General features: G+C 30.1%; 1 protein-coding gene across 2 annotated transcripts in view; it reads right to left on the reverse strand.

Annotated features, from left to right (window-relative positions):
• Nucleotides 1-26441, reverse strand: part of Hsp110 (heat shock protein 70Cb) — a 58005-nt gene that overhangs the window by 21349 nt on the left and 10215 nt on the right. Inside the window, exons 2-8 of one of the 2 annotated variants that reach the window (XM_075358099.1) lie at nt 22364-22562; nt 20499-20621; nt 17639-17872; nt 14204-14781; nt 12807-12934; nt 8314-8576; nt 2430-2621 (exon numbers count right to left, since the gene is read on the reverse strand). In XM_075358099.1, coding sequence (XP_075214214.1) covers nt 2430-2621; nt 8314-8576; nt 12807-12934; nt 14204-14781; nt 17639-17872; nt 20499-20621; nt 22364-22562 — 1717 coding nt within the window. The remainder of the gene's footprint in view (nt 1-2429; nt 2622-8313; nt 8577-12806; nt 12935-14203; nt 14782-17638; nt 17873-20498; nt 20622-22363; nt 22563-26441) is intronic. The other variant, XM_075358100.1, reaches the window with a different exon arrangement.

The raw sequence follows: 26441 nt of genomic DNA on the forward strand, positions 1-26441 counted from the left end.
CAATTTACTAGAGTTCTATTTTTGGATACACATCATCCTTACTCTAATAAATATGCTTTTTTGCAATACGAGAAACCAGAATAAATTAAAGACAAAAAAAAACTGAACAAATTGATACATCTTTCAAAAAAAAAAAAACAAATTAGAAAAAAATGAATAGTATAATTAAACATCAACATGATATACTAAAAAATATAGTTAGATAGTCTTAATGTCTTGTTAGTTCCATATGGAAAAAGCTTGTAGTAATTATTGGAACACTCATCAGATTAAATATTCACATACTGTTATAAAGTTCATTCTCACTAGTTTGGATACAATAAATTTGTCACTGTTAACCTACATCCTATTGCAAATACGTAATGTTAAAACTAATATATACAACACGTGTGACAATAAGTTCCTAGAAAACATTACTTTTCATATTTTGGTAAGGTATCAGGTATTTTACAACACAGTGATCTGCAATAATGTGTGTCTGATGAAGTCAATAGAAAACCACTCAAATTCTCACAGTCTTTGGCAAGGCTAGAATGGTATGTTATTTTACTTCAAAATGGCTGTAAATTCTTAATTCTCAGGCTTGATTTTTGTCTTATTTTATTTCCTGTCATCTGACACTAACAGGATTTTACTGATGTAAATCAAGGTATGTGATAAATTAACATTTTAAGCATTAAAATAGCTACATGAAATTATATTTCTTTGTAACAGTTTAACTAGCCGACACAACCAAAATAAATTTTTAAATTTTAGATTTTAGGAGGCCCAGTTTTACCCAATAAACACCTTTGCCACTATTTTTTTTCAAACTCTTTCTCAAATCTGATTTGTATGCATGAATCTTTTATTACTTTATTACATGAATTATTACTTTATTAATACATTGTAATATATATTTAAAATATCCTTAATCTTCACTTAAGAGTTCACAAGATTTCTTATTTTATAAATAACTGCGAACAGCTCAGTTGTCAAAATAAAAAAAATTGAAATTTGCAAAAATTCCTTTTTTCCACTTGCAGTCCAACTACTAAAACAAACTCTCATTTTCATAGCCAGCACTGTAACAAAATCTTTTTTAAGTAATGTTTAACTAATAGCAAGAGTAAAAGAATACTTGTCTCCTAAAATTCATCTTAAATAAAAGGGAAATCTAACTCTTGCTGATTAACTTAAACATTATTAAATAACCCAAAACTCAATCGATAACAGAAATTAAAAATTATTACTTTACCGATCAAAACATTAAAAAAATATAGATAAAGGTTTTTAAAAAGTTTAATTATTTTACTGACTGGATCAATAGCTAACAGAATGAGATCTCACTATGAGGAAAGGTATTTTTTATCTTTACTATGAGTAGCACCTCCTTGTTATATCTGTTACAGTAAGTTATGTATCATTAAAAATCATTTGATTTTTTGCTTCAGTTGACACAAACAGATGAGTTGGCTATCAATCAATCTCCGATTTATTATCAGCAATACCCAATTACAACTATTCAACATTTGTAGACTGTAAATGTATGATGATGTCCACATTACTGATCATATATGATCAATGGGTTCAATCAACAATATTATGAAAGCTAAATTTAAACTGCAATGGCATCTGAAATACAAAGCATTATACACAAACACTATAAGGTTGATTTTTAGCAAAGAGACTGTCCAAAACTGGGAGAAAGATTTATATGCAAAATTATATAAATCAATAATAATTAATTTGAAATCATTATGAGAACAGACTGCACTATTATTAGATAACCAATTTTACAAAAAATATTTGTATGAATTGACAAGCCAATCAATACCTTTGAAAAAAAGATCAATCAAAAGTACTCTTCTAATCATAAGCCATCCACAGATAAAATACCTTTCTCGGATTTGTTCGTTAAAAAAAGGATATAAGTAATCATTACCATTAACCATTAACATCTTATATATGAAATGCTCAAAATATAATATATTAACTATTCTTGACTTTCTACAACATGATTCTTTTCATTTTTATAAAATACAATTGGACCAACTACTTCATAAAACCACAGAGACAAAATGCCCACTTAAAATGCTTTCCTTGACAATACAGTAGCCCATACTATTCTGTCTAACATCAGTACCCAAAATTATTTTCATTAAAAGTATTATGTTAATAGAAATTATTAAAAAATCTTTAATCGATAAACAAAGAATTGTAAACAAATAATTAAACATAAATCACAAAATTACTAGATCAACAATCAGATGTTACAATGAAAGTGTTACAGATATTAAAATTCTTGGGAACATTATTGTCACACATCATTAAGTATAAAATGAATTTGTCAGAATGCAGCAATACGGTTTGATGGTATGATTGTAGCGAGCTGTTAAGAACTGTTAATTAGCACTGCATATTTAGCAATCCGTCATCATATTGCTTACATCTTCCTCTAGCATGATTTGGGGATTGTGTTGATGCTGTTGTTGCATAATACAATATTCACGTCTCATCTTCTTTCTAGAACTGGCAGCGGAACGGTCAGATCGACAGCACTGGAGGAAGGTGTCAAACAAAGATGTAGATTCAATTTCATCATTATTTTCATCCCTCATTTTTCCCTGCGATTCACTCCACTGCACCGAAAATTTCATCAACGCCACATCAAATCATGGAAAGTTTTAATTATTGTTCAAATATATTCATTAACAGTATATAACATAAGCATCTGAGAAACGATTCATTTAAGATATAATCCAATATACAAAATTAGATTTTAAGTCATTTCAAGTTAAGAAATATGAATTTCAATCAATAAATATGGAAATAAAATAAAATATAAGCAGATAATATTTGAAAACCTATACACACTACCAGGACTTAGAACTTAGGTTTCAAGGACTAACGTAATATGATATACTACAAAGAATACAGTTAATGTAGTTATTCATTGCAGCAGACAAAGTTCAAAATGGGGTGAAACACTATAGCACAAACAAGAGGCAAAAAGACTTTCACACAAACATCAAAGATTTTCTGGACTCATTTTTTTTTTTTTTTTTTTACTTTTTTTATAACACTGTTCTTTATAGTGAAAAATCATATTATGCCCTTTTTTTCACCAAATTTAATTATATTTTTGATTTATGCAATTAAATATGACAGAAAAACTAATATAAGGAACTATTTATATATTCTTCTTATTGTGCAATGTAAAAAATATTATTTAAAAGTTAAATTATATTGCTATCATTTACACGTGATGTTCATGCTTTTTTGTACTAATAAATATCTCTTATCATTTTTAATTAAAATAAATTTAAACTCTCATAAAAAAATTACTAAAATTAGGTTACATAAAACATCCACAGACAAACAGTTGGAAATAAAAACACGACTGAAAATTACATGAACAGTAAAATTATGAAAATGATAAACACATACGCAACTTAAGGAACGATCACAACAAAAACAAATGATGGTTAACAGCTGTTCAAAACAAGAGATACAGAATAGAGAACAGATATGCTAGTAGCACTTCACCATTAAATTACAGTAAAAATGTAACCAGACATTTTTCAGCAAAAATGTGGATTAGTTATTTCATCAAAGGCAATTTTATCAAGTTAGTTAATGACAAGTTATTTCTTCAAAACTGGTAAGGGGTAAAGGGGGGGGGGGGGAAGAGCACTGAAAATACATTGACTAAAAAATCCTTCAAATAATAATCAATAATTTATTATAACTGTTTTTTAACTATCTTCTGCTCACTGCAGTTAATTTTGCTCAACTAGTTAATTTTTATAACTTTTCAGAGAGCAGAAATTAGGAAAATTTTATTTATCTTCAAAATAAGATTTTATTATCCTCATATTTGTTTTAAAGGAAAATATTTTAATCTAAGAGAGGCCAGACACAGGAAGCTTCACTCTCATCAGGTTTTGTTCTTGGAATGACTGGTAGGATGTTGATGAAGATCTGGGATAACCAAATCATGGGATAACACAATTTGGTTATCCCTCTTCCCATTACCTGGTAGCGCATGTCCCACAACATACAGTCAAGAGTTTCAAAACTTTTTGTGGGGCACCGTATATTCATCGATGAACATTAGAAATGACACTTGCAATATTTTTGAGATCAAACTTTTGAAAAGAGGACATTAATTAAATCTTGGCACATAACAGATAAATCTTGCTTAACAGATAAATATGTCTTGTATTAAATGCTTTTTGGTTAAGACTGATTCATAAGTTTTAACATAATCATTAAGCTCAGCGATACTATATGAGGTTAAACAGAAAAATTCTTTATTTCTGTGACAGTTTTACTAATTTTCTTTGATAGATCGTCTTCATATTGCGGCCATTTATTTTTTGATAGGAAATTTCAGTTGATAGTAAGGGGATCTATTTACTCACAGAGGCAAATATCCGTCATAACAATATTGAAGCAAAACCAGGTCACCATGTTTTTAAACACCAGTAACTGTTTTTAAACCAAGAGTTGTCAGGAAGAATAACAAAGACTTCCTGTATAGTAGCACCCTTGTGCAGTAAACTTTACAGAAACTCTTCCTTTCTTCCTTCATGTACTTTTTTCCTTTCCTTTTTTCAAAAACTCTTACACGAGTAATTTCCCAACCTTTTACTTAATTAAAAAACCACATCTTTTTCAGATTTTCTACAATAAAGCAGATAACTATTTTCAACAGAAAAGTTTGAACAGACCATGTACAAAGTGCTTGACTATGCCAATCTCAGGTAGTCAGATTTTTAAATAATTTTTTATCTCTGCCAATTAGGATTGCACATAAATGTAATAAAGTATGGCAAACCACACTTCTGAACATAACAGATAGCAGCAACAAACGTTTTTTCATGCGTATGTTTTTTTGGATCCCTAACAAATGTAGTCTGGTAAAATTACCTTTTACCCTGCATCCTCTGGAATTTTGAGAATTACCAGTCTTTTGGATGGTATTAACTATTTATTATTAACTTCATCTGGTTAAATTTCATATAGTTCAGTCTTATTTTATTTTTAGTGTAGTTTAATATAAACTCCATTTCATAAAAAATGAACAGATTTATAAGAATTCTGAAATTTTGTATCTGACTGAAGGAAGGAGTCATCTCAATCTGTAAGAATATAACATGACACAGAACACCATTAGAAATTAATATCTTGATGGATATCTTTTGAATATCCATAATCTCCAAAAGGAAATATTAAAGGATATTTTAGTAACACATATGAAGAAAGTAATTCATTGATCTATTTATTTAACATTACCAGTGCGCTATGCAAGATATCTTGATTTCCAAAATGCTTTTCTTCCAGTAGAACAGTTACCATGGTGTGTGGGGTATTGAAACACCTTGTGCTTCTCTAGTAGATTACATTCTTCTGATTTTAATTTTAAATTTTTAACAAGCTGATCTCATTTGGTTTATTTTTCATGCTGAGATTTTTTATATAATTGTTTTGCTTTAGAATAATTTTAATATCATAATTATAATAAAAAAATTATACTATTGAGCAGTAACTTAATTTATCCATATGATGATGATGCTGATGATATTACTCTAACAGTTAATCTTCTTAATTTATTCATAATCATATTTGATGCGATCAAAATTTTACTATTCCTTAACCCATATTAATAAAATAGGATGAGCATTTGCAGTTTAATTATTCCATAATTACATAAAATTCAGATTCCTTAAAAGTGCATTATCTTTTATATGTTCTTCCTTTTTATTCTTCAAAGTAAATATTAGTTGACTCCATTGATGAATAATACTACTCTACTTATTCGGGTCTTACAAAGGAAAATGCATTGTGAACTAACGTAGGTTCAATTAATTGGATTCAAATACACATATTTATTGATTATTAACCATTTTACATACATGTGCTACGTATAAAATATTAACAATTCCCACATAAAACCCTCATGTGAACGTCTGTGAACACTGCTCCTTTAATTCCCACTTCAGTTGTCCGAATAGAAATTGTTCTTTCTTTAAAACTTTACATCATTTGCTAACTTGCTGCAGCAGCAGTTACAGCGATAGCTTTTTAAAACAAGATTAATTTACAGCAAAATAATAAAACGATTAAATAAATTAGACAGCTAAAATACTTATTTGCCTTAAACTGCACAATATGTTCACAATTTTTTAGTAGATGTGTGACAAATGAATACATTTACAGATAAATTACAACAAAAGAACAACTAATTATGTGATGTGTATGGTAAATGTTTGTTTTTGACATCTACTAAGTTGAAAGTATGTTCTAGCGAAGCAAGCAAACAACATTCAACTTTTTTTTTAATTAGTCCTGTAAAATTAGTCCTACATAAAAAATAATTACTATAAAAATCATTAATTTATGACCAAGTTAAAATTTTGAGTTAGCTGTAAAAACAATTTTTAAAAGCATCTCCTGATAACTTGACAGATCTAGTGACATCTATGGCAGGATAAAGAAATGGCTTATTATAGTTATTGTCTAAAATATCTTTGTCATTTAATAAAACTGTTTTTTTTGTCATCAACTAAACACCATATCAAATTAAAGGATGATCAATTTTTAAAAATAAATTTATTGCAGTTAAATTTGTTAATTAGCAGCAAATTATCAAATAGTTAAAAGTTGGCATTTCAATACCTGCTGACTTAACAGACAGCATGTGTTTACAATGTTTGCCAACTGACAATAATTGCAGTGTACATGTTGACTTAATAATTTTAAATTTTAAGTTCAGTTGTAATTTGTATTTTCAAACAATTCTATTTTTACTCTATTACATTTTTTTGAGAATTAAAATTCAAGTTAAGGCTAATTAATTATTTAGGACAATACAGTAAATAATATTTTTTGTTATTGTGTCTGCAGGCCACTGCTTCAATAATTGATTAAAAGGTAAAGGAGTAGTTTAATATAGAGTTTATAACTGAATGTTGAAACAATTCATCAATGTGCATTTATTATTATTTATTAATTGTAAAATTAATGCATCCTATTAAGTCAGTTTACCGACAGCATAATAAACTTTAACAACCTTCATAGTCCAACTGATGTAAGATAAATAACACACAACTGAGCTAGCTGTGTAAAAGACTAACCTCTAAACTAAATCATATTTTACATAGGAAGATAGTGGTAGGAGGCTACAATACATATGCATTTTATAATGGTATAACTATAATCTTTTTAAGAACCTTTGCTAGCCATTATTTTTTTTAAAAATAAAACTGCATTACTGGGTGTAAGAATGCATTATACCTACCAACCACATTTGATAATTTTTATTGAATCAAATCCAAACTTATAGTTCAATACCTAAACTATGATATAGTAGATGCCAAGAAAATTTATTTTATTCCACCTACAATACATTAGCATCATTAAAATTTGTTAATGTGGTATATAATTAACCAAACTTTTTTAATCAAATCTTCAGACAGTAATATTTACTCTTATTAGATAAAAAATATTACTCCACAAAGAATTTTTTTAAAGTTACCGATATATTCAGAATTTTTAATATATTTATAACATTGTTTCACAGAATTGAATTATGATAATTCAATTATATAAATTCATTATATAAATTTCATCAAGTTAATAAACAATCTATTAAAAAGCCAGTGTTATTAATAATTAACAGTTGAGTGAATCTCTTTGTTGCCTAAAGTGGATTAAAAAATGAACAAAATCAACTTACAAGTCAAAATGAATACAGCAAATTCAAATGGAGGGGAAAATCATTTCAAAATTCATTTCATGGAAATTCCTTTATTTTTATGCTGGTAGAAGGTATAACTGTACTTTTGCTGAGAAAGCTATTTTGTTAAAATAATTATTAATCATACAGTAGTATGACACAAGAAAACAGGTTTAACAGGGTTTTATAGATCTGTTCTAACTAGCTATTACTTTAACAGCATTTAAGTAGCCATATTAAGTTTACAACACAATATTTTCTATGTGGAAAATACTGTGTACTTTCCACAGTATCACCATACAGTTTTATCATAACTTTTTTAGCATGTTTTTAAATCGATTCTCTGCTTGTGTACATGTCACCTTTAGGTACACAAGTAAAAATGTCAGTTTTATTTAAGTTAAACTAATATATTACATCATTATATTCTTAAATATAGTTTCTCATGTGTAAATACCTTAAAGTACAAAAATACCTTAAGGTATTTGACCTTACAAGGACTCCAGGATTAATCCTATGAAACGCAAAATGTTTTAAGAACCAACTGTAAATTCTATCACACACTTCAAACTTAGAAACGGTATTCATACCTCAGCATTTATTGCTGCATTCTCTGCTGTGGTTTCATTATCTTGTGCCGGGTTGGGACTTGCTTCCATCGGTTCTGGTTGATGGGCATTCTGTTCCTCAGATGGTGTCTGCTGTGTTTGTTGCTGTTGATCATTTTCTACCAATGCTTCTCTTCGTGCACTTGTTACAGACAGTATGCCATGAAGATTTATTCGTACCTTAACCTTGACCTTAGCACTTTCACCATCTGCATTTGGCTTCACATCCTTCACTACAAACTGTCCTGTAAATGATAAATTGCATAATTAACTTGTTCTGAAATTCTCTGTTACTAATATTCCAAATATCAATCAAACATGCATTTTAATTTAAAAGATATCCTTGTTGTGAGGGAGTACAAATACAAATCGATTGATCATTGAATTATCACCATGCTTGTGACTACATATATTTCATTTAAATATTAACAGACAGTTCACAATCTTCCAAATGATTGACAAGCAGTTAATATAAACTGCAATTCCTAAAGGCAAGAAGAGAAGACATCTATCTCTTAACAATTCAATGGGAAAACCCCATTTTTGGTTTGTAGTAAGTAACCTTAAGTAACTTGTTTTGTAGTTCTTCTAATTTTAGTCTTCTTCGTTTTGTTTTAAATCTTAATTTAAGGTAGTTCTGCCACTTGACTTTCCATTAACATCATCTTTTGTCTTGAAATTAATAAAGATCTCTTCATTTTTTAGCTCTTCATTAAATTTTCTCATCAATGGAAGTAATAAATCCACAAAACTTATGTTAAATTAAGAAAAAAGCCTTCATCAGGCTTATTCCTGGTGATATCAAGAATTCCTTAATTTCATCAGAAATTTTTATCATTTTGATTTCATTGTTAATCGAAAGTTTAATAAAGCTTTGATGCTAAATCTTATTCCTACTAATCATAATTTATTACTTCACATTAAGAATATTAAATTGCTGGTTTATTGTTAAGAAAATCAGATATCGTAAAGTTTTTGTAAAATTAGAAAAAGACCACTGAAATTCCAAAATACTGGACAGAAGTAAGTAAATATCATATTTACTAATTCAGTGGGAAGTGAAATTCCTAGAACTATAATGCAGTAATAATATTTTTGTTTCATGCTTATAATTTAAACTGTACAATACAGAGTATGTGGTTTGATTAAAAAAAAAGCAAATCTTTTCTAAAAAGTAGTTTAGTTTTCATTTATTCATCAATATCGATTTTCAGTTAATTGATTTTATATGCTCATTATAGTAAATTTTATACATATAGAGTTCACAGTTACAGAGTAGCTGGACCGAAGGTGCAACCATACCGGAGAGGTGTCTCTTGGTAAAGAGGACGTCTAACATAAGTTGGTAGGTTAGAAAATTTAAAGAGGGAAATAGACAGGTTAAATAAAGACATAGTAGGAATTAAAGAGATTTGGTGGGAAGAGGAAAACAACTTCTGGTCAGGTGATTTTAAAATAATTAACTCAGCATCAAATAAAGGACAGGCAGAAACAGGTTTCATAAACCACCAAGTTGGTCTAGTGGTGAATGAATCTTCACAAATCATCTGATTTCAAAGTCAAGAGTTCTAACTTTCAAATCCTAAAAAAGACAGTTACTTTTATACAGATTTGAATACTAGATTGTGGATACCGGTGTTCTTCAGTGGTTGGGTTTCAATTAACCACATATCTCAGAAATGGTCAACCTGAGACTGTACAAGAGACTACACTAAACTTACACTCACTCATACATATCATCCTCTTAAGTAATACCTGACTGTGATTCCCAGAGGCTAAACAGAAAAAAAGAGTAGGTTTCATAATGAACAAGAAAATAGGGAAGAGAGTAATAAAGTATTTTAAAAAGCTTAGCGATAGAATCATTGTAATAAGGATAACATAATGTTTATATGCCTACAAGTGCCCATGATGATGATGAGGTAGTGTGTGTACAAAGAAACTGATCAAACAAACACTTAAAAGGGGATGAAAATTTAATAATAGTTGGAGATTGGAATGCAAGCATCAGAAAAGGTAAGGAAAAAATATTGTGGATGAATACAGGCTGGACAAATGGAATGAAAGAGTGGACAAACTCAGTTTAAAAATCATAACAGAAGAATAAACACATGGAAAAAGCCTGTGATACTGCAAGATATCAGGTAGATTATATAATGTTTAAACAAAGATTTAGAAATAAACTTCTCGACTGCAAAGCATATCCTGGAGCAGACATTGGTAGCAACCATAATAGTGATAATGAAATGTACATTGGAGTTTAAAAACCTGAAGAAAAAGTGTCAGATGAAACTGTGGAATTTAGAGAAGTGAAGAGGTAAGCAAGAGTTTTGAGGAGGATATGCAAGAGGTCTGAGTAAAAACTAAGGTAGAAAATATAGAAGAATGGGAGAATGTTAAAAAGGAAATTCTTAAATCAGCAGAAGCGAACTTAGGCGGAACAAAAAAGATTGATAGAAAACCAGAGACATCAGAGGATATATTGCAACTGATGGATGAATGTAGAAAGTGTAAGAATGCTAGTGAAGATAAAAGGAACTATCGACAATTAAGAAACACTATAAACAGGAAATGCAAATTAGCAGAAGATGAGTGGATTAAAAAAAAGTTTTCAGAAGTGGAAAGAGAAATGATCGTTGGTAAAATAGAATGAATATACAGGAAGGTTAAATAAAAATGGTACAGATTTATAATTTGAAAAAACATTGACAGGTGGGTGAAATATATTGAGTTACACGGAGGAAAAGGATTTAGAAACTGGTGCTATAGAGGAAGAAGAGTTGAAAGAGTTTGAAATAGTGCCTGTTTAATTTTAATTGTCTACTTTAACTCCAGCCATATATGAGCTTTTATTATTTGAATAAATGAAGAGTTATTTTTTCAAAACAAAAAGCTTAACATTTCATCAAATAAAACATTACGAAAACTAACATTTACAGAGTTACTAATGAATAAATATCACTGGCAGCCATTTTGAAACTTTTAAAGGTAACATTTTCAAAATTACTTATTTTGAATAAGTTACTGGGTACATATATACATGTAATTTCATTTAAATATCTCAATTCATGAGATGTAAATTTTATTTGAAATAACAGCCGAAAAGTGAAGTGAAATAGACACTTGTCCCGTGAACTTTATTTTAGCTTCCTGAATCTGTCACAAGTTTGACCAACCTCGCCAGGAACATCTGTGTAGCTATTGTCCTGGGAAAAAATACAAGTACCATATGCCCCTTGACCAATAGCATGGAAAATAAGGTCAAAGCTAATTATATATATTTACTTTACTGAAATTATTTTTTTAAGATTCATGATATTTCTCTGAACAGCAAAATTATATGTACTAGAAGAAACCATCTAGTACAAATTATTGAGATAAGACATCTTACCTAATTTTTCATGAATAGAATTCAATTTTTTATTTTTATTACGCAAAAATGAAATTATTTCAATGACTGAGGATGCGGGATCCATTCCACATGAAAAATTAAAGTAAAATATGCCTTCTCAATAAGCGATTTAAAACAATTTAAATATATATTTATTCAAATTTCAACTTTTTGGTCATTGAGATTCTGAGACATGAAGTAAACAGTTTAGAAATAACACTTATTCACCCCACCTCTAAATCTAACTTAAAACTTAATATTTTAATTAAGTACTTTCATCTTATTAAAACTCGATTTTCTACATATTAAAACTCGATTTTCTACAACCACTATAAAAAAAAAAGTTTGTGCTTATCAGTTTATCTGTCTGCACATATTTTTCTGTTCCTACAGGTTCACACTGTAGTTAGCAGATGGCGCCACTGAAACGCTATATTGAAATAAGATAATATATAAATATTATTATAGATAAATTTATAAATATAGTCTAACCAAACTTAACCTATGCTTGCTAGTCAATGAGGGAAAGTTAATGCTCACTTGGCTGCCTGCAAAAAAATATGTGAGGTAAGTTCCAATGGATTATAGTAGTAAACTAGCAGCCAGTTTGATTAAGAAATTGATTTAAACTATGACTGTACATGGCGGACAGGTAAGTACCAAAACGTTTTTGTGAAAACTACCCCTCCCACGTTTTTAATCTGCCAAAAATTTAATACCACCAATGGTCCACATAGAAACTTTTTTTACATGGAGGCAACACTAATTTATTTTATTTTTTACAGGGCGGCAATTTTATTTTTTGGACTAAGTTAACATTTGTATAATCCCGATACCCGAAATATTTGCCAATTACTATACTTTCCCTTTATTACTATGTTTGTGAAAATAGACCTAAGCTGGTGTAAAAAAAAAATTAATAAAACTTGTGTAATTTATTTAAAATTATTTTTTAACAGGATGCTAAAGTTGTTAAAAAATATTTGGTCCTTAACAGGCTAATATAACAAGAAAAGGAAACTTTTCAATTCAATTTTATATTGCTATATGACAAGTGTAACACCATGGCATCATGATAACTTACCTATGTAATTGTCTGGATATGGTATTGGTCCAGAATAGAATGCTTTAATAGAGAATGGCTCTTTGCGGTAGAATGTCAACATTTTACTGAATGGCACAAGATGATGCTTTGTAAATACTTCCATTTCTCTGCAAAAATACAATATTTTTTGTGGACTACAAAAAAATCTGAACAACATTAATTAAAGTAACAATAAATGAATGACACACTAATTAAATTTTGATAATCTTCAAACATACTAAATCAGTATAACCTTTAAAATACTGCTTTCATTTATCACAATCAACAATACTAACTAAATATTAAAATCAAAATTCTTAACACGAAGCTTTGGATACAAAACTTGTAATGTCAACACATCTGAAGTCATTCAAAACTAATCTACTCATCATAACAAGTCAATAAGAATTAACTGTTGAAGAAAGAAATAAGAATAAAACTAACTAGTAAATTCAGTATTGAACTACTAAAAAAGAAGCTTACAAAGAAAAAACTGTTTTCCCTGTATCAGTGTAACAGAGATCACAACTCCAATTGATACATTTTACTACTCAACTTATGTGAGAATATTATTGGGACTGAAAACGCATGAAGATTTATCACATGAGAAATGATGGCACTTCAGCCTTATAATTGAATTTTTAAGTGAATAAGGATTAGTCACCAGTTTTTAAACAAATACTTCACTTACTGATGTAACTGCAGAGGAAGAGAAAGTTTTTACTGAATATATAGGCAAGTAAATGAAATGCTCCCATGGAATGAACTGATGATCAAGATAGAAGGAAGTAAACTGGTGATTTAGTATTTGTATATTTTTATCAGCTTACCATCGAGCTAGCTCTCTTCTTACCATCACAAAAATCTCACAAATATAACTGATAAAAAATAATTAAATTAATAGACTTTTTTTACTGCATTGTGTGGATGGATATATATTTTTAGTTTCTTTCATTAATATGTTTACATATTAATAACTTCCTTTTATATAAACAAAAAACATTACAGAAAATTCTATATTTGCAAATTTATAGTTAGGTTACATTAATATTACATTATTTAGGTAATTAATAGTGCGTTTCCCAAATTGCTATAATTGTATAATATGTTACAATTATAATACGCAGTTTATTATTTTTCCAGTTACATTACCCCCCCCCCCCGTTCTGTAGGTGATGAACTGCACAGATTTTACTATATGCTGTACATGCAATAGCAAGAGAAACTGCTATTACAGTATGCGTAGTATCTAAATTTGGAATTATTTCTCATTTGAATAAGAATACTGTATTAACATTTTTATTTTTATAAAACAAAGAATTTCAAATGTTCATTTAATATAAAAATGAATGATTAACTGGAAAATAGATGTATAAAAAAAATAAATTACAACATACCCATCTTCTCCCATAGTTGCATCCCAAACAAGCTTTACAGGATAGTTTTGGATATCAGTAACACTGAACTCTCTCACTCTAACCGCAGGTGACAACATGGCACACTGAAGAGCACATCCACGTGCTACTGCTTCATCCTGGTTCAGTGTTGTACTAGGATTCTTACCAAAAACTGATGTAATCAACTGTTTAAGAGCTGGAATACGAGTTGATCCCCCAACAACTTCTACAGCATATACCTCATCTAATCGTAATTTAGATTCTTCAAGACATTTTCTAAGTGTTTTCTCCACACGCTGTAACAAATGTTGGCATAATTCTTCCATTTCAGAACGTTTCATATCTCCAGTAACATCTTTATCATCAATAAAGCAATCGATAAACAATGATAATCTAGTAGAATTAGCTGACATTTGTTTTTTAAATTTTTCTATTTCATTTATCAGCCGTAAGAAGGCGCGTGGGTTTGATCTAGCATCTACATTGTACTTCTTCTGAAATTCCTTATTGAATTCATCACAAAGAATCAAATCTATATCACGTCCTCCAAAATTAGGATCTGAAGCACTTGCCAGCATCTGAAAAGACAGTATTCCATATTAGCATATCGATACACTTATTACAGTGATTTTTCTATTAATTTAATCCACCAACCTAAAACTTATTTTTTCAACTTCTAAAAAAAGAGATCATGAGAATTGTATGCGTGTCATCTATTCATGAAAAAAAACCTTTATCATCTATATTTTCCTCAATGGCCTGTAAACTATATCAAAATGCTTATAAACTACATTATTTTCACTTACATGCAAAAAAAATACAGTAGTATAATAAATATGTTATATATTTATTTATTTTTTATTACGCAATAACAGAATTATTTCAATCATTCTGAGGATATGAGATCTCAAGAAAATACATTTTTGTACTTTTTTTAAAACAGAATTTAAATATAATTTACCAGTATAGAGAAATAATAAAAATCTTAAAGATTCATTACATAAAGCAATTTTTTTTGTGAATGTGTGTGTAAAATCAATAATAACTAACAAATTACTGAAATATCTTAACATCGAAAATATCAGATCTGAAAATATTTGTTAAAATAAAAGTTGCATAACATTATTAATTTTTTTTTAATTTTAGAAAAATAATACAATACTATACATTACTATAAAAATGTAAAACTGAAATTATTGCAGATTTAGGGAAACTAATTTACTTATATAACAATAAAAAAATCAGTAATAACTGTGATGATTTTAACCCACGTTACAGTGAATACAGTACAACAGACAGCAAAAGAGTGTGATAATGAAAAAAGCGAGAAATGATTTTAATAAATTTCAGTAAAAAGTTGTACAGAAAATACAAAAATCAATCTTATATTATTAATAAGCATTAAAATTAAATAAAACGTCAGAAAAAACTACACTTTTCTCAAAAGAACTCTAAAATCATAAAGATTCATAGAAAAAAAAAATTAACTATTGTAAAATGAACTAAAACATCCTTGTACTAGTTCTCTAAAAGTAGTAATTCAGAATCTGACAAGAAAATCCTGATTCTCTCACCACGATAAAGAGAGTATGCAATATATTAACAATTACTCTAGTAAATAGAAGTAGCTAATGAGTTATTCCCAGTATAAAAAACTCATGTTGTTAAGGATTGGGATGTTACCAAAAGAGTTTACTTGTACCATAGTAGAAGTACAGTACATATGCCAACATCAATATGCAGCATACTGAGGATGTAATAAAATTCAAAAGGAATGCTCTGTCAGAGAATAATTATTATTAATAACAATTATTTATAACGAACATTTGATTCAAAAAACCATAAAAGGAGGAGCAAACCGTGCTATCAGACAGATCATATCTTAGTAGATGAAAGATATAGAAATGCTGTTAAAGCCAATGGATTACAAGTCAATGATGTTCTCATGTTACTATGTGTTATTTTGATGAGAATAGCTTAAAGAATGTAGAGAAATAAAAGATAGTTAAGAGAATGGTTAAAACACTGGATGAAGAAAAAGTACGAGAAAAACTAGTTAAGGTAATTAAAGAAAGTAAAAAAGGAAATGAAAACAGTGGGGCATGGAAGAAAATAAAAAAGGCCTAGTAAAAACAGCAGAGGAAGAAGTAGGCTATTATGAGGAAAACAGATACAAAAAACCACGGGTAACAACAGAAATGCTTAAAAAATGGAAGAAGACATAAGAATTACGACAGGAAAAAATTAAAGAGTGATGGATCACAGATTAAATAAGTTAAGGTGGGAAACACAACAGCTACGGAAAGACAGTTGAAGGAAGAATGCACATTGACATGGAGGATCTAGTGAAGAAAGTGCAGTACAATATGATGTATAGCAAAAGGTGAAGAGTGTTACATGAAAAATAGAAGAAGAGTGATAAGAATAATGATAAGCACACTAAAATACTACACAAGGAGAAAGATAAAGAACAAGTGGAAGGAATTCATGGAGGACCTGTGTATGACAAGAGAGAAATAGACAAGAGTAATGTGAAGTAGCTACGGAGGATAAAAGACCAATATTAAAAAGTGAAAACACACACACACACACACACTCAAAGCTTAACAGTTCTGGAGAAAGGAATGAAAGAATATTGAATGAAAATATAGGAAAAATTAAGTAATGGAAGTAAGCAGAGTATTTAGTGATAAGACCAAATGAAGAGAGAATAGAAAAATAAAAATTTACAGGTATTTAGGCATTACGGTGATAGGACTGGAAGAGTGCAATGGAAATAAAAGGAAGGATAGCAATGGCAGAGGAAATCTTCAGTAAGAAAAGGGAATTATTACTGTGTAGTAAAAGTCTTGCCTTTAACAATAAAGAAGAAGGTAGCCAAATCCTACGTATGGAGGGTCTTGTATGGGAATGAAGCGTAGACGAAGAGGAAGGACTGGATTGAGGCTTTTGAGATGTGGATCTGTAAAAGGATAAAGAAAAGAAGATGGATGGATAATGCTAGGAATGAAGACATAATGAACAGGATTAAAAAGGAATCAACACTTGCGGGAAGTAAGCAAAAGAAGGAAAATAGACATGCGGTTAGAGGAAATCGAATCTTGACAACTGCATCGGAAGGAGAAAGGAAACAAGGAAGAAAAAGGATTATGTTAATAGATGAGGTGAAGCAAAAACTACCAAGGGACAATAGAGAAGGCTTGGGGCAGAAATTAATGCACACAGCGCAATGGCATAAAGGACCTGAAGTCAGGAGGAAATCTTTCTTAATTAATCATATTTAAATTATTTATAAAGATAAGTTTTAGTTAAACATAAAACATCACAACAGATATAACATTACATATTCTATCAAAGAATGATACTACATTCCTACTTTTTTCTGACTACATTACTTAACCGGCTTCAAACGATAGACAATACTATTAAAGTTACCTTTAATTTGCCTTTATGAAAGGCACAAGCAGACACCTGCAATGATGAATGACCACAATCAACAAATATAACATTGCGAGGTTTTTCCTCAGGTGTTGGAAGATCTTCCTTATAGATACCATATGCCAGTGCAGTAGCTGTTGTTTCATTCATTAATCGTAATACATTCAAACCTGCAATTGCTGCTGCATCCAATAAAGCTTTCCTTTCTCCATTTGTAAAGAATGATGGTACCTACAACAAGGTGACATCAGTCAATCAATCAAAATCAACCTTTTTTAAGTATAAAAATCTCTGGGTACTACACCAATTTATTAATTTTTTTTTTTGACGCTACTAAACCTACGGTTAATTCTAAACCTGCACAAACATAAATAAGACAACATTACTAAAAAGTAGTAAAGAAATTAGTAATTAAATTTGAATAACTTTTTTTACTATGTGAATACATCATAAATACTACCGATTATACTTACTACATTTAAAAACAATTGTAATCATCCAAAACTTTTCATAGGCAGTGGAACGGGTGAAACACTTCTTCGCAAAGGAATCTTTCAAAATACCTCTGTCAACCTAAATTTCACTAAAATCTAGGGCTATTACATGACTATCTTGATTAGTCACAAGCAAAAGTAACGACTGAATAATTTACATGAACTTTAAAAATATACTCTACCTTATTTCTGATTGCAATTTATACTTTTCAAGAAATATTGTATTGATGGAGGGGATTTTCACCAATTTTTTATTAATAGTAATATTGCAAAAAAAATAATACCTATTACTACTTATATACCTATAAATCATCAGACACTTTTAATAGATATGATGGTTTGATTAACAAGATTTGCTAAAAAATCATGTTTATTTCTAATCCAAACGATTTGTTAAAAATTTATAAAAAATATTTTAATTTCTTTTTGTAATTGATATTTGTTTTCAATGGAATTGAAAATATTTATTGTTCTGAGTTTTCGTTTTGCCAAACTTTTGTATACACCATCAGCGGTACAATTTTATACAAATGCAGTTTACATTTGAAAATAAGAAAAACCAGTACTTAACGATTATTCAGACTATCAGAAGGGTTAGCAAGAGAAAACACCAGAGGTAGTTTCAAAATTCTACTACAAAAAAGAAATTCTATCTTTATCAAAGAAATTCTTACTTGTGCACAAAATAAAGTAGTGTTGTAAAGGCACACCCACTAACAAGAAAATCTTGAAAGGAATACAGACACTGAAGATGCATCTCACAAATATAAATTATATAAAAAGTAAAATCATTACTATCAAGTTTTACTATTATTTTTTTTTTTTAGATTTAAAGAAAACGAATCCATAATAAAAAAATAGTAGAATACAATCTCCCATTAAATTAATAAAGATTTTTATTCAATTTTGTATTTATCATTTTTCTTTATTTCACTGTCTGTTGTTAGTTACAGTAGAGTAGTGTTATAGTTTTTAACTATTTAAATATAATAATGTGATTTTTTTTAATGAGTGTGAGTGTGTTAAATATTTCTAATAATGAATTGACTTTAAAACCTGATCAAAAAATTCTACTTAATGAATACAACAATATATTTTTCTAATCATTTCTCCAACCTATTTTAAATTTGAATTATATAACCATATAATATTATAACATAGTTTGGTCCAAAAAAAAACAATATTTCAGAAAACTGAATCGGCAAAAACATAAAAAATGACTTAAAACAAATAAAATTTTCTTCTTCAACATAATTATAGCACCATTTTTTATATATTATGGAACACTGATAAATTTAATTACAAATGCATCGCCAATCTCCATGGTGGAGTGGTAGCATTTCTGCCTTTCATCCAGAGATTTCAGTTTCAAATCCAGATCAGTCATGACAATATTTTTCATACGCTACTACAAAATTCCTTTCCATATTCCAAATACAAGCTTTAAAGCTTTTGTGTAATTCATCGTTTAAAAATAAATAAGTACAACTTTTTCACTATGAGTGAAAAAGGCAAAAAAAAAAAAACAGGGTACTTTATGTATCTGCATTTTCCTGTTAATTCCTAAATAAAAAATAATACAAAAGAGCAAATAAAAAAACTGTAAAACTTTATTTTTTCATTACACAGTTAACATTTAATGAGTTGTATGATCAACTCTTCCAAGGCATGTTTTTTCTTTAGTGATTTATGCTGCAATGAAAGTTAAATTTTTAAAACTTAAAACTTATTAGTATAAAATAAGTTTTAATTCCCAATGTTTGGGTTTACAGCTATGAAAAACTTTTTTCCTTAATTAAAATTATTAAATTAAATTGTTTAAATATTAAATATTTTAAATGCATGTAAAAACTACCAGAGAAGTAGAGGGACATCTGTGAATAATGACTGCCATCAAATTATAATTACTTTCCAAAAGTGGACATTAGCTTTAGTGCACTTTTGGGTACTGTGATATTCAGTAATTATTCATTAATACCCCAGGGCAATATTTGGCAGTTAATCTTAAAGCTGATAGTTGCAAGTTGTTTTAACAAGTATTTTAGAAGTGTTGAAAAACTTTTGTAGAATAAAATATTTTAAATTATCAATTTCAATATAAATTTTACTGCTACTGTATCAATGTACTGAAAATCAATATTTCAGATTCATTAAACACCATAGTAACAAACAAAGAACACTTTCCCCTACCAATATTATTTGTGTTAATCTAATTTTTATTTCCTGGTACCGATATGTTTTATTATCATAAAAACAGTTGTAATCATAAAATGAGAAAAAAATTCACTTTTCTTTAACGCATATTATAACCTTAATACAAAGTAATAACACATACACAGTCAAGTATTTAACATAACACTTACAGAGATGACACAATCATTGACTTTTGTTTTCAATGCGATTTCTGATGTTTCTTTAAGTTTGGTAAAAAACATTGCTGTTATCTGTTCTGGAGAAAATATATGCGTCTCGCCCAAAAAGTTGACCTACACAAACAAAAAGATTTTAAATTCACTTTGAAACAGCAACTCACAAAAAGCGATACAAGCATTACATGAACTTACTAGCAAATAACGGATTATTCAAAAAGAGACTTCACAAGTTTAAAAGCGTATAAAAATTTATTCAGATAACTTACAGAATCAGTAGATATCTCATTTCACAGTCTAGTTTTGACTTATGAATTTCATCAGTACTGAATTCGGCCACCAGCACTATCACCAATATTATTAAAAATGGATACATTTACTGGCAAGGAACATACTCCCTGTGCATTATGGTTTCGCAATTTGCAGTCAGCAACTGCAGTTCAACATAATTTTCATAAAGCACAGGTAGGGATAACCTGTCTTTGTTGAGACAGATTCTGTCAACACAAAAGTGTGTTCTGTTAAACACCAAATTACCAGGACACCCATGCATCCCTGAAGCTGCTGTGGAACAACTCAGAGAAAGCTTTTCACATAACCCAAAGAAATCAACTCGATGTGTGTCATGTTAGACTGGCATTCCACAACAATTGTTTGGCACGTATTATGTAAACAACTGCTCTCGAAGCCAAACCAACTAACTGTGGAACTCGATACAGATGACTACAAAGTCGCTCAGCTGTAGTTTTGTGTGGGAAATGATGGATAGAATTGCACACAATGTAATTTTTAATGAAGAGACATTTCACATCACTGGCAAGGTGAACACTGAAATCTGCCGAATATAGGGTTTAAGGCAAAAACCCTCATGAAAGCTTACAGCATATTCGTGATAGCCCTAGGATCAATGTTTTATGTGCCCTAAGCAAACAAAGACTGCACAACCAGTTCTTCTTCCGGGAGGCAATTGTAAATGGTATTGTTTATCTGGACGTGCTTCAAAATTTTCTAATTACTCAATTAGATGATGATGATCAAGATGGACGCCATTAATATCAATAAGACAGGGCGCATCACTTCATTACTACCTAGAACTGAGATCTCTTGATACTCTATTCCCAGGTCAGTGGATTGGCTGTGTAGGTCCAACTGCATTGGTCACCTTGCTCCCCAGATTAGATCCTGCTACATTTCTTTTTGTAGAGTTTCATTACACATCAGGTTTACGTACAACCTTTGACTGCTGTCTTTTTGAGCTAAGACTTTGAATTAACATCGCAGCTGCAGACATAATGCCGATTTCCTGGCTACAGTCTCTGGAATGATACAGATTTCAGGTGAAGTGGCATAACTAATGGAAGCCGTATTGACCTAAAGTGAATGTCGAGTGACAAACTTAATCAACTCTAAGTTATCTCGATAAATCTTTATATGCTTTTAAAGTTGTGAAGTCCTTTTTGAATTACCTGGTATAGGAAGTGCACCAACAGATAATAAGCTGAAAACACTATACTCTATTAACAAATTTAGATTAATTTTGCACTGTTCAAATGTTTTAGAATATATATTTTTTTACACAAAACAATACAAATATCTGATTATTCATAAGTTCAGATTAGCTTATAAAGAGTTAACTGATAATTTGACTAGAAAGTACAACACATTGAGAGTGAACAAATTACACTTTGACAAAAAAAAAAAACAATTTCAGATTGTTAAAAAACAATTCAAAAAATTATTTATAAAACAAAGTATGCCTCATGTGAAGAAAAAGAGTTATCAATCACAATATCACACATTATCAATCTACCAAATGGCAAAACTGAAGACAATAGTAAAACACGAATATTACACTATACCTTAATTCCAATAGAACCATTGTTTTGTTTGACCACTTTATAAGGTAGATCTCTTAACTCCTGTTGAACAGCCGGATCATTGTAACTACGACCTAACAACCTTTTAAATCCATGAATTGTGTTGTCAATATTGGTTACCATCTGATTTTTGGCTGCAACACCTAATATTCGATTTCTGTCGCTGAATGCCACACATGATCTATAACAAAATACAAAAAGAAAATTGTTATCACAGGATACACAACCAATGAACTTGATAACTGAAATTAAATAATTCATATTGATTTTTTTATGATAACTTATTACAATCAGTTTGGAATACTTTAAAATCACAATTTTCTCATAATACACAGTTCTAGATTACTCCACGTGACACCTGCTTAAAATGAAAAGATCCAACAGCTCTATTATTCTTCAATATATTAAAGCCAAAAATAATATATGTTTACAGTAAATAAAACACTTTTACTAGACATATCTATAAACAGACATACTATAAATTTAAACGAATTAAAATACTGAAACAGTTCTTTTCTGGAAACATAGTACACGTTCACAAGAAAACAGTTTAGACATTCTTAAACAGGCTTATCAGTACAAGTACACAACACCTCAGACATCCAGTGACAAAAAAAGGAGAAACCTGCCTGCAAGCAACATAAAGAAATTATTAGTATCATCATTCATTAACTTTCTGACTCCATTTAATACTCTGTATAATTTTGAGTCCAAAAATATTTAGTTCTAAGAAATTTTTAAGTTAAAAAGATAATGTACTTGTAATGCAATAAAATTTAATAAGACAAAAAGAAAAGGATTGGGCTGGAAGCTTCACTACAACCTAGAAATTAGATTGGACTGAACAATAAAAAAAATTCTTTCTAAAAAAAAACATTCTTCTAAAAAGTACATAGAAAACTAGCAACGCCAATACTTTCAGAAATATGTACCACTCCCAACAAATTTACTCATGTAAATACCACATCATAGGTCTGTAAAATATCTACCTGTAAAATATCTACCGTACGTAAATGGATATAACACCACACATTCCACAACATTAAGAAAAAACCAAAAACAAATATAACGCGAAAGAAAATTACAACACTAACATAAAAAGACTGTGAGAAGTTGCAAATTAAAAAAAATCTTACGTATGTAGCCTTCAAAACATCAGTGGATACAGAAATCGTTTCATTACACACAACACAATCAGCAAACAAACAAATCTTACGCCCCTAGAACATGTAACAAAACTGTTCTGACTACAAATGTTTAACAATGAACAGAAAGGTACAGTTTCAAACAAACATACACAGCGTGTCAAATAAGTAATGAGGCAACTACCATCACATTGAAACTAAGAACTTTTTAATTTTGCAGTTACAAGGATTCAAAATAATCCCCTTGCACCTCCACACTAGATTACATCGATCATACAAGTTGTTGAAAGGATGCTGGAAATCCTGATTGTATACCTCCTTCAGTCTGTCTGTCACAGCACCTTGGACGTCCTCAATGTCACTGAAACATTCTTCTTTTAAAGCGCATTTAATTTTCAGAAATAGAAAAATGTCTGCAGGTGCCAAATCAGGCGAACAGGGTGGGTGTGTTCAAGCATACGGATCTGTTTTGATACTAAAAACTGTTTCATGGGTAGTGTGCAGTGAGCTGGTGCACTGTCATGCAGAAGAACCCAACTCTTGCTTTGGAACAGATGCGTCCTGACACGACACATGCAAGCAAAGAGATGTTGCATGACTTAAGTAATACTGTTTGGTCACAGATGTGCCCTCAGGGAGAAATTCACAATGGATCACTCCAGAAGAATCAAAAAAACAATCAACATGTTTTGATTTGTGATTTCTACAACCTGAATTTCTTCTGCCTCGGTGACACTGTTCCATCTGACACCTTTGTAAACTTTGTTAACTTCTGATGTACAATTTTCTAATTTACAATAAAATTTTATCACAACTCTTTTGATCCATAATGCTATGTTTGACCACCGCTACTTACACATTATATTCACGACTGCTGTGCACACACTGGCTGTCATCGACACGGACACAATCAAAGCATCTGTGTGTTCAGCACCATCTAGCGGGTAAGATGGTTACCACATTTGGTGCGTTTCTTTAAAAGTATTCCAGAATCAGTCTCATTACTTATTTGGCACACTGTGTAAATGAACACTTAAAAAGCTCTCCGTAGTAACAGTCAACAATTTCATAAATACAAATCCCAAATCAAACCACCAATACTGGGAACAACTTTGTCAAAAAAATCTCAAAAAAGAACCAATTTTAATAGACTGAATATTATAAAATATACAAACTTATAAAAATTCCACATATTAATTAAATGAAATAGACAATTCAATTGCAACATACTACTTTTTGATCATACTATCTACCTAATTCTAAACACCAGCTGCAATAAAATCACCTGACACCAGTAAGAAGAATGCCAATCGCTGACAAAAGTTACAAAGATGAGTAAAAACTTAATGATGTAAATTTAATAAAATTTTACTGTAGATTTGGGAATAACATATTTCAAATTTTAGAATGATTTCTATTAGCTCCAAAGATACATCAAATAACATTTTCATGAATATATGATATATTAAAGAATACAGCTGGAAAAGTAAATTGCAGAAAAAAGTATACATTATATAAATGCTAAAACTAACTTCCTACATTTGAAAAACGAAACGAAACGTCATAATAACTTTCATTCATTATTATTATGTCATAGTTAGGACAGAGATGAAATTTAATATCACTAATTTTCCATAACCCTGTACTATTTCTTTTTTGTGGATATGAGAGGGGAGAAAAATAGAGAAAATAAGTATGAATCAATCATATTTTTATTAAACCTGACCAGGCTGTTTTTCTAAATTAGTAGAGCATTCTTTTCTTTCATTTATCCAATACCGAACGATTCAAAAAGGACTTCACATATAAAAGCATACAAAAATTGAGATAACTTACAGATTCAATCGAGTATAATTTCATACAAAAACACACCAAGTCGCCTAATATTTACTTTGGTTCTATATGGCTCCTGTTTGTATGCGACATACATCCCATCTTAAGTCGATTTCATTCCAGACTGTAATCAGTGTTACCTATGCGGCTGCAGTGTTAGTTCAATCTTAGCTCAAGATCAGCAAGCAAATGCGGTACATTAATCCATCTTTAATAAAGCCCTACAACAAAAAATCTAGCGGGGTCAAATCTGGGAAGCAAGGCGGCCATGCAATTCAACCTTCATGACCACACCGACCTAGGAATCTAGAAAATCTCAGACGGTAGTGAGGCGGTGCCCAGTCTTGCAGATAGTAATGGTGTCCATTCTGATCATCATCATCTAACTAAGGAATTAGAAAATTTTGAAGCACGTTCAGATAAACTATAATGTTTACAGTCGCATCCTAGAAAGGCAAAAAAATAACCATTAACGTTAGGGCCATCACAAATGTGCTGCACAGTTACACGAGGGTTTTCGCAACCCCATATTTGGCAGTTGTCGGTGTTAAACTTGCCGCCGATGTGAAACACCGATCGCAAAAAATTACACGATCAAAGAATGTATCACCTGCAATTCTATCTATCGATTCCAAACAACGCTGCAGCCGAGCAACTTTGTAGTCATCTGTAATGCGTTGAACTAATAATAATAACCCATCGGCTTGTTCTAGTGGTGAACGCATCTTTGCAAGTCAGCTGATTTTGAAGTCGAGAGTTCCAACATTCAAATCCTACTAAAGGCAGTTACTTTTATACGGATTTGAATACTATATCGTGGATACCGGTGTTCTTTGGAGGTCGGGTTTCAATTAACCACACATCTCATCTTAGAAACGGTCGACCTGAAACCGTACAAAACTACACTTCACTTACACTAATACGTATCATCCTCAAGGCTACATTCTCAGAGGCTAAATAGGAAAAAAGCGCAAGCATAATATGCGTCAAACAGTTGTTGTGGAACGCTAGTTTCACACGATGCACGTCAATTTGATTTCTTCAGACTACATGCAAAGCTCTCTCAAGTTGTTCTAAGCAGC

Source organism: Lycorma delicatula, chromosome 2, assembly GCF_047948215.1.
Source record: "Lycorma delicatula isolate Av1 chromosome 2, ASM4794821v1, whole genome shotgun sequence".
In the NCBI taxonomy this organism is placed as follows: Eukaryota; Metazoa; Arthropoda; class Insecta; order Hemiptera; family Fulgoridae; genus Lycorma; species Lycorma delicatula.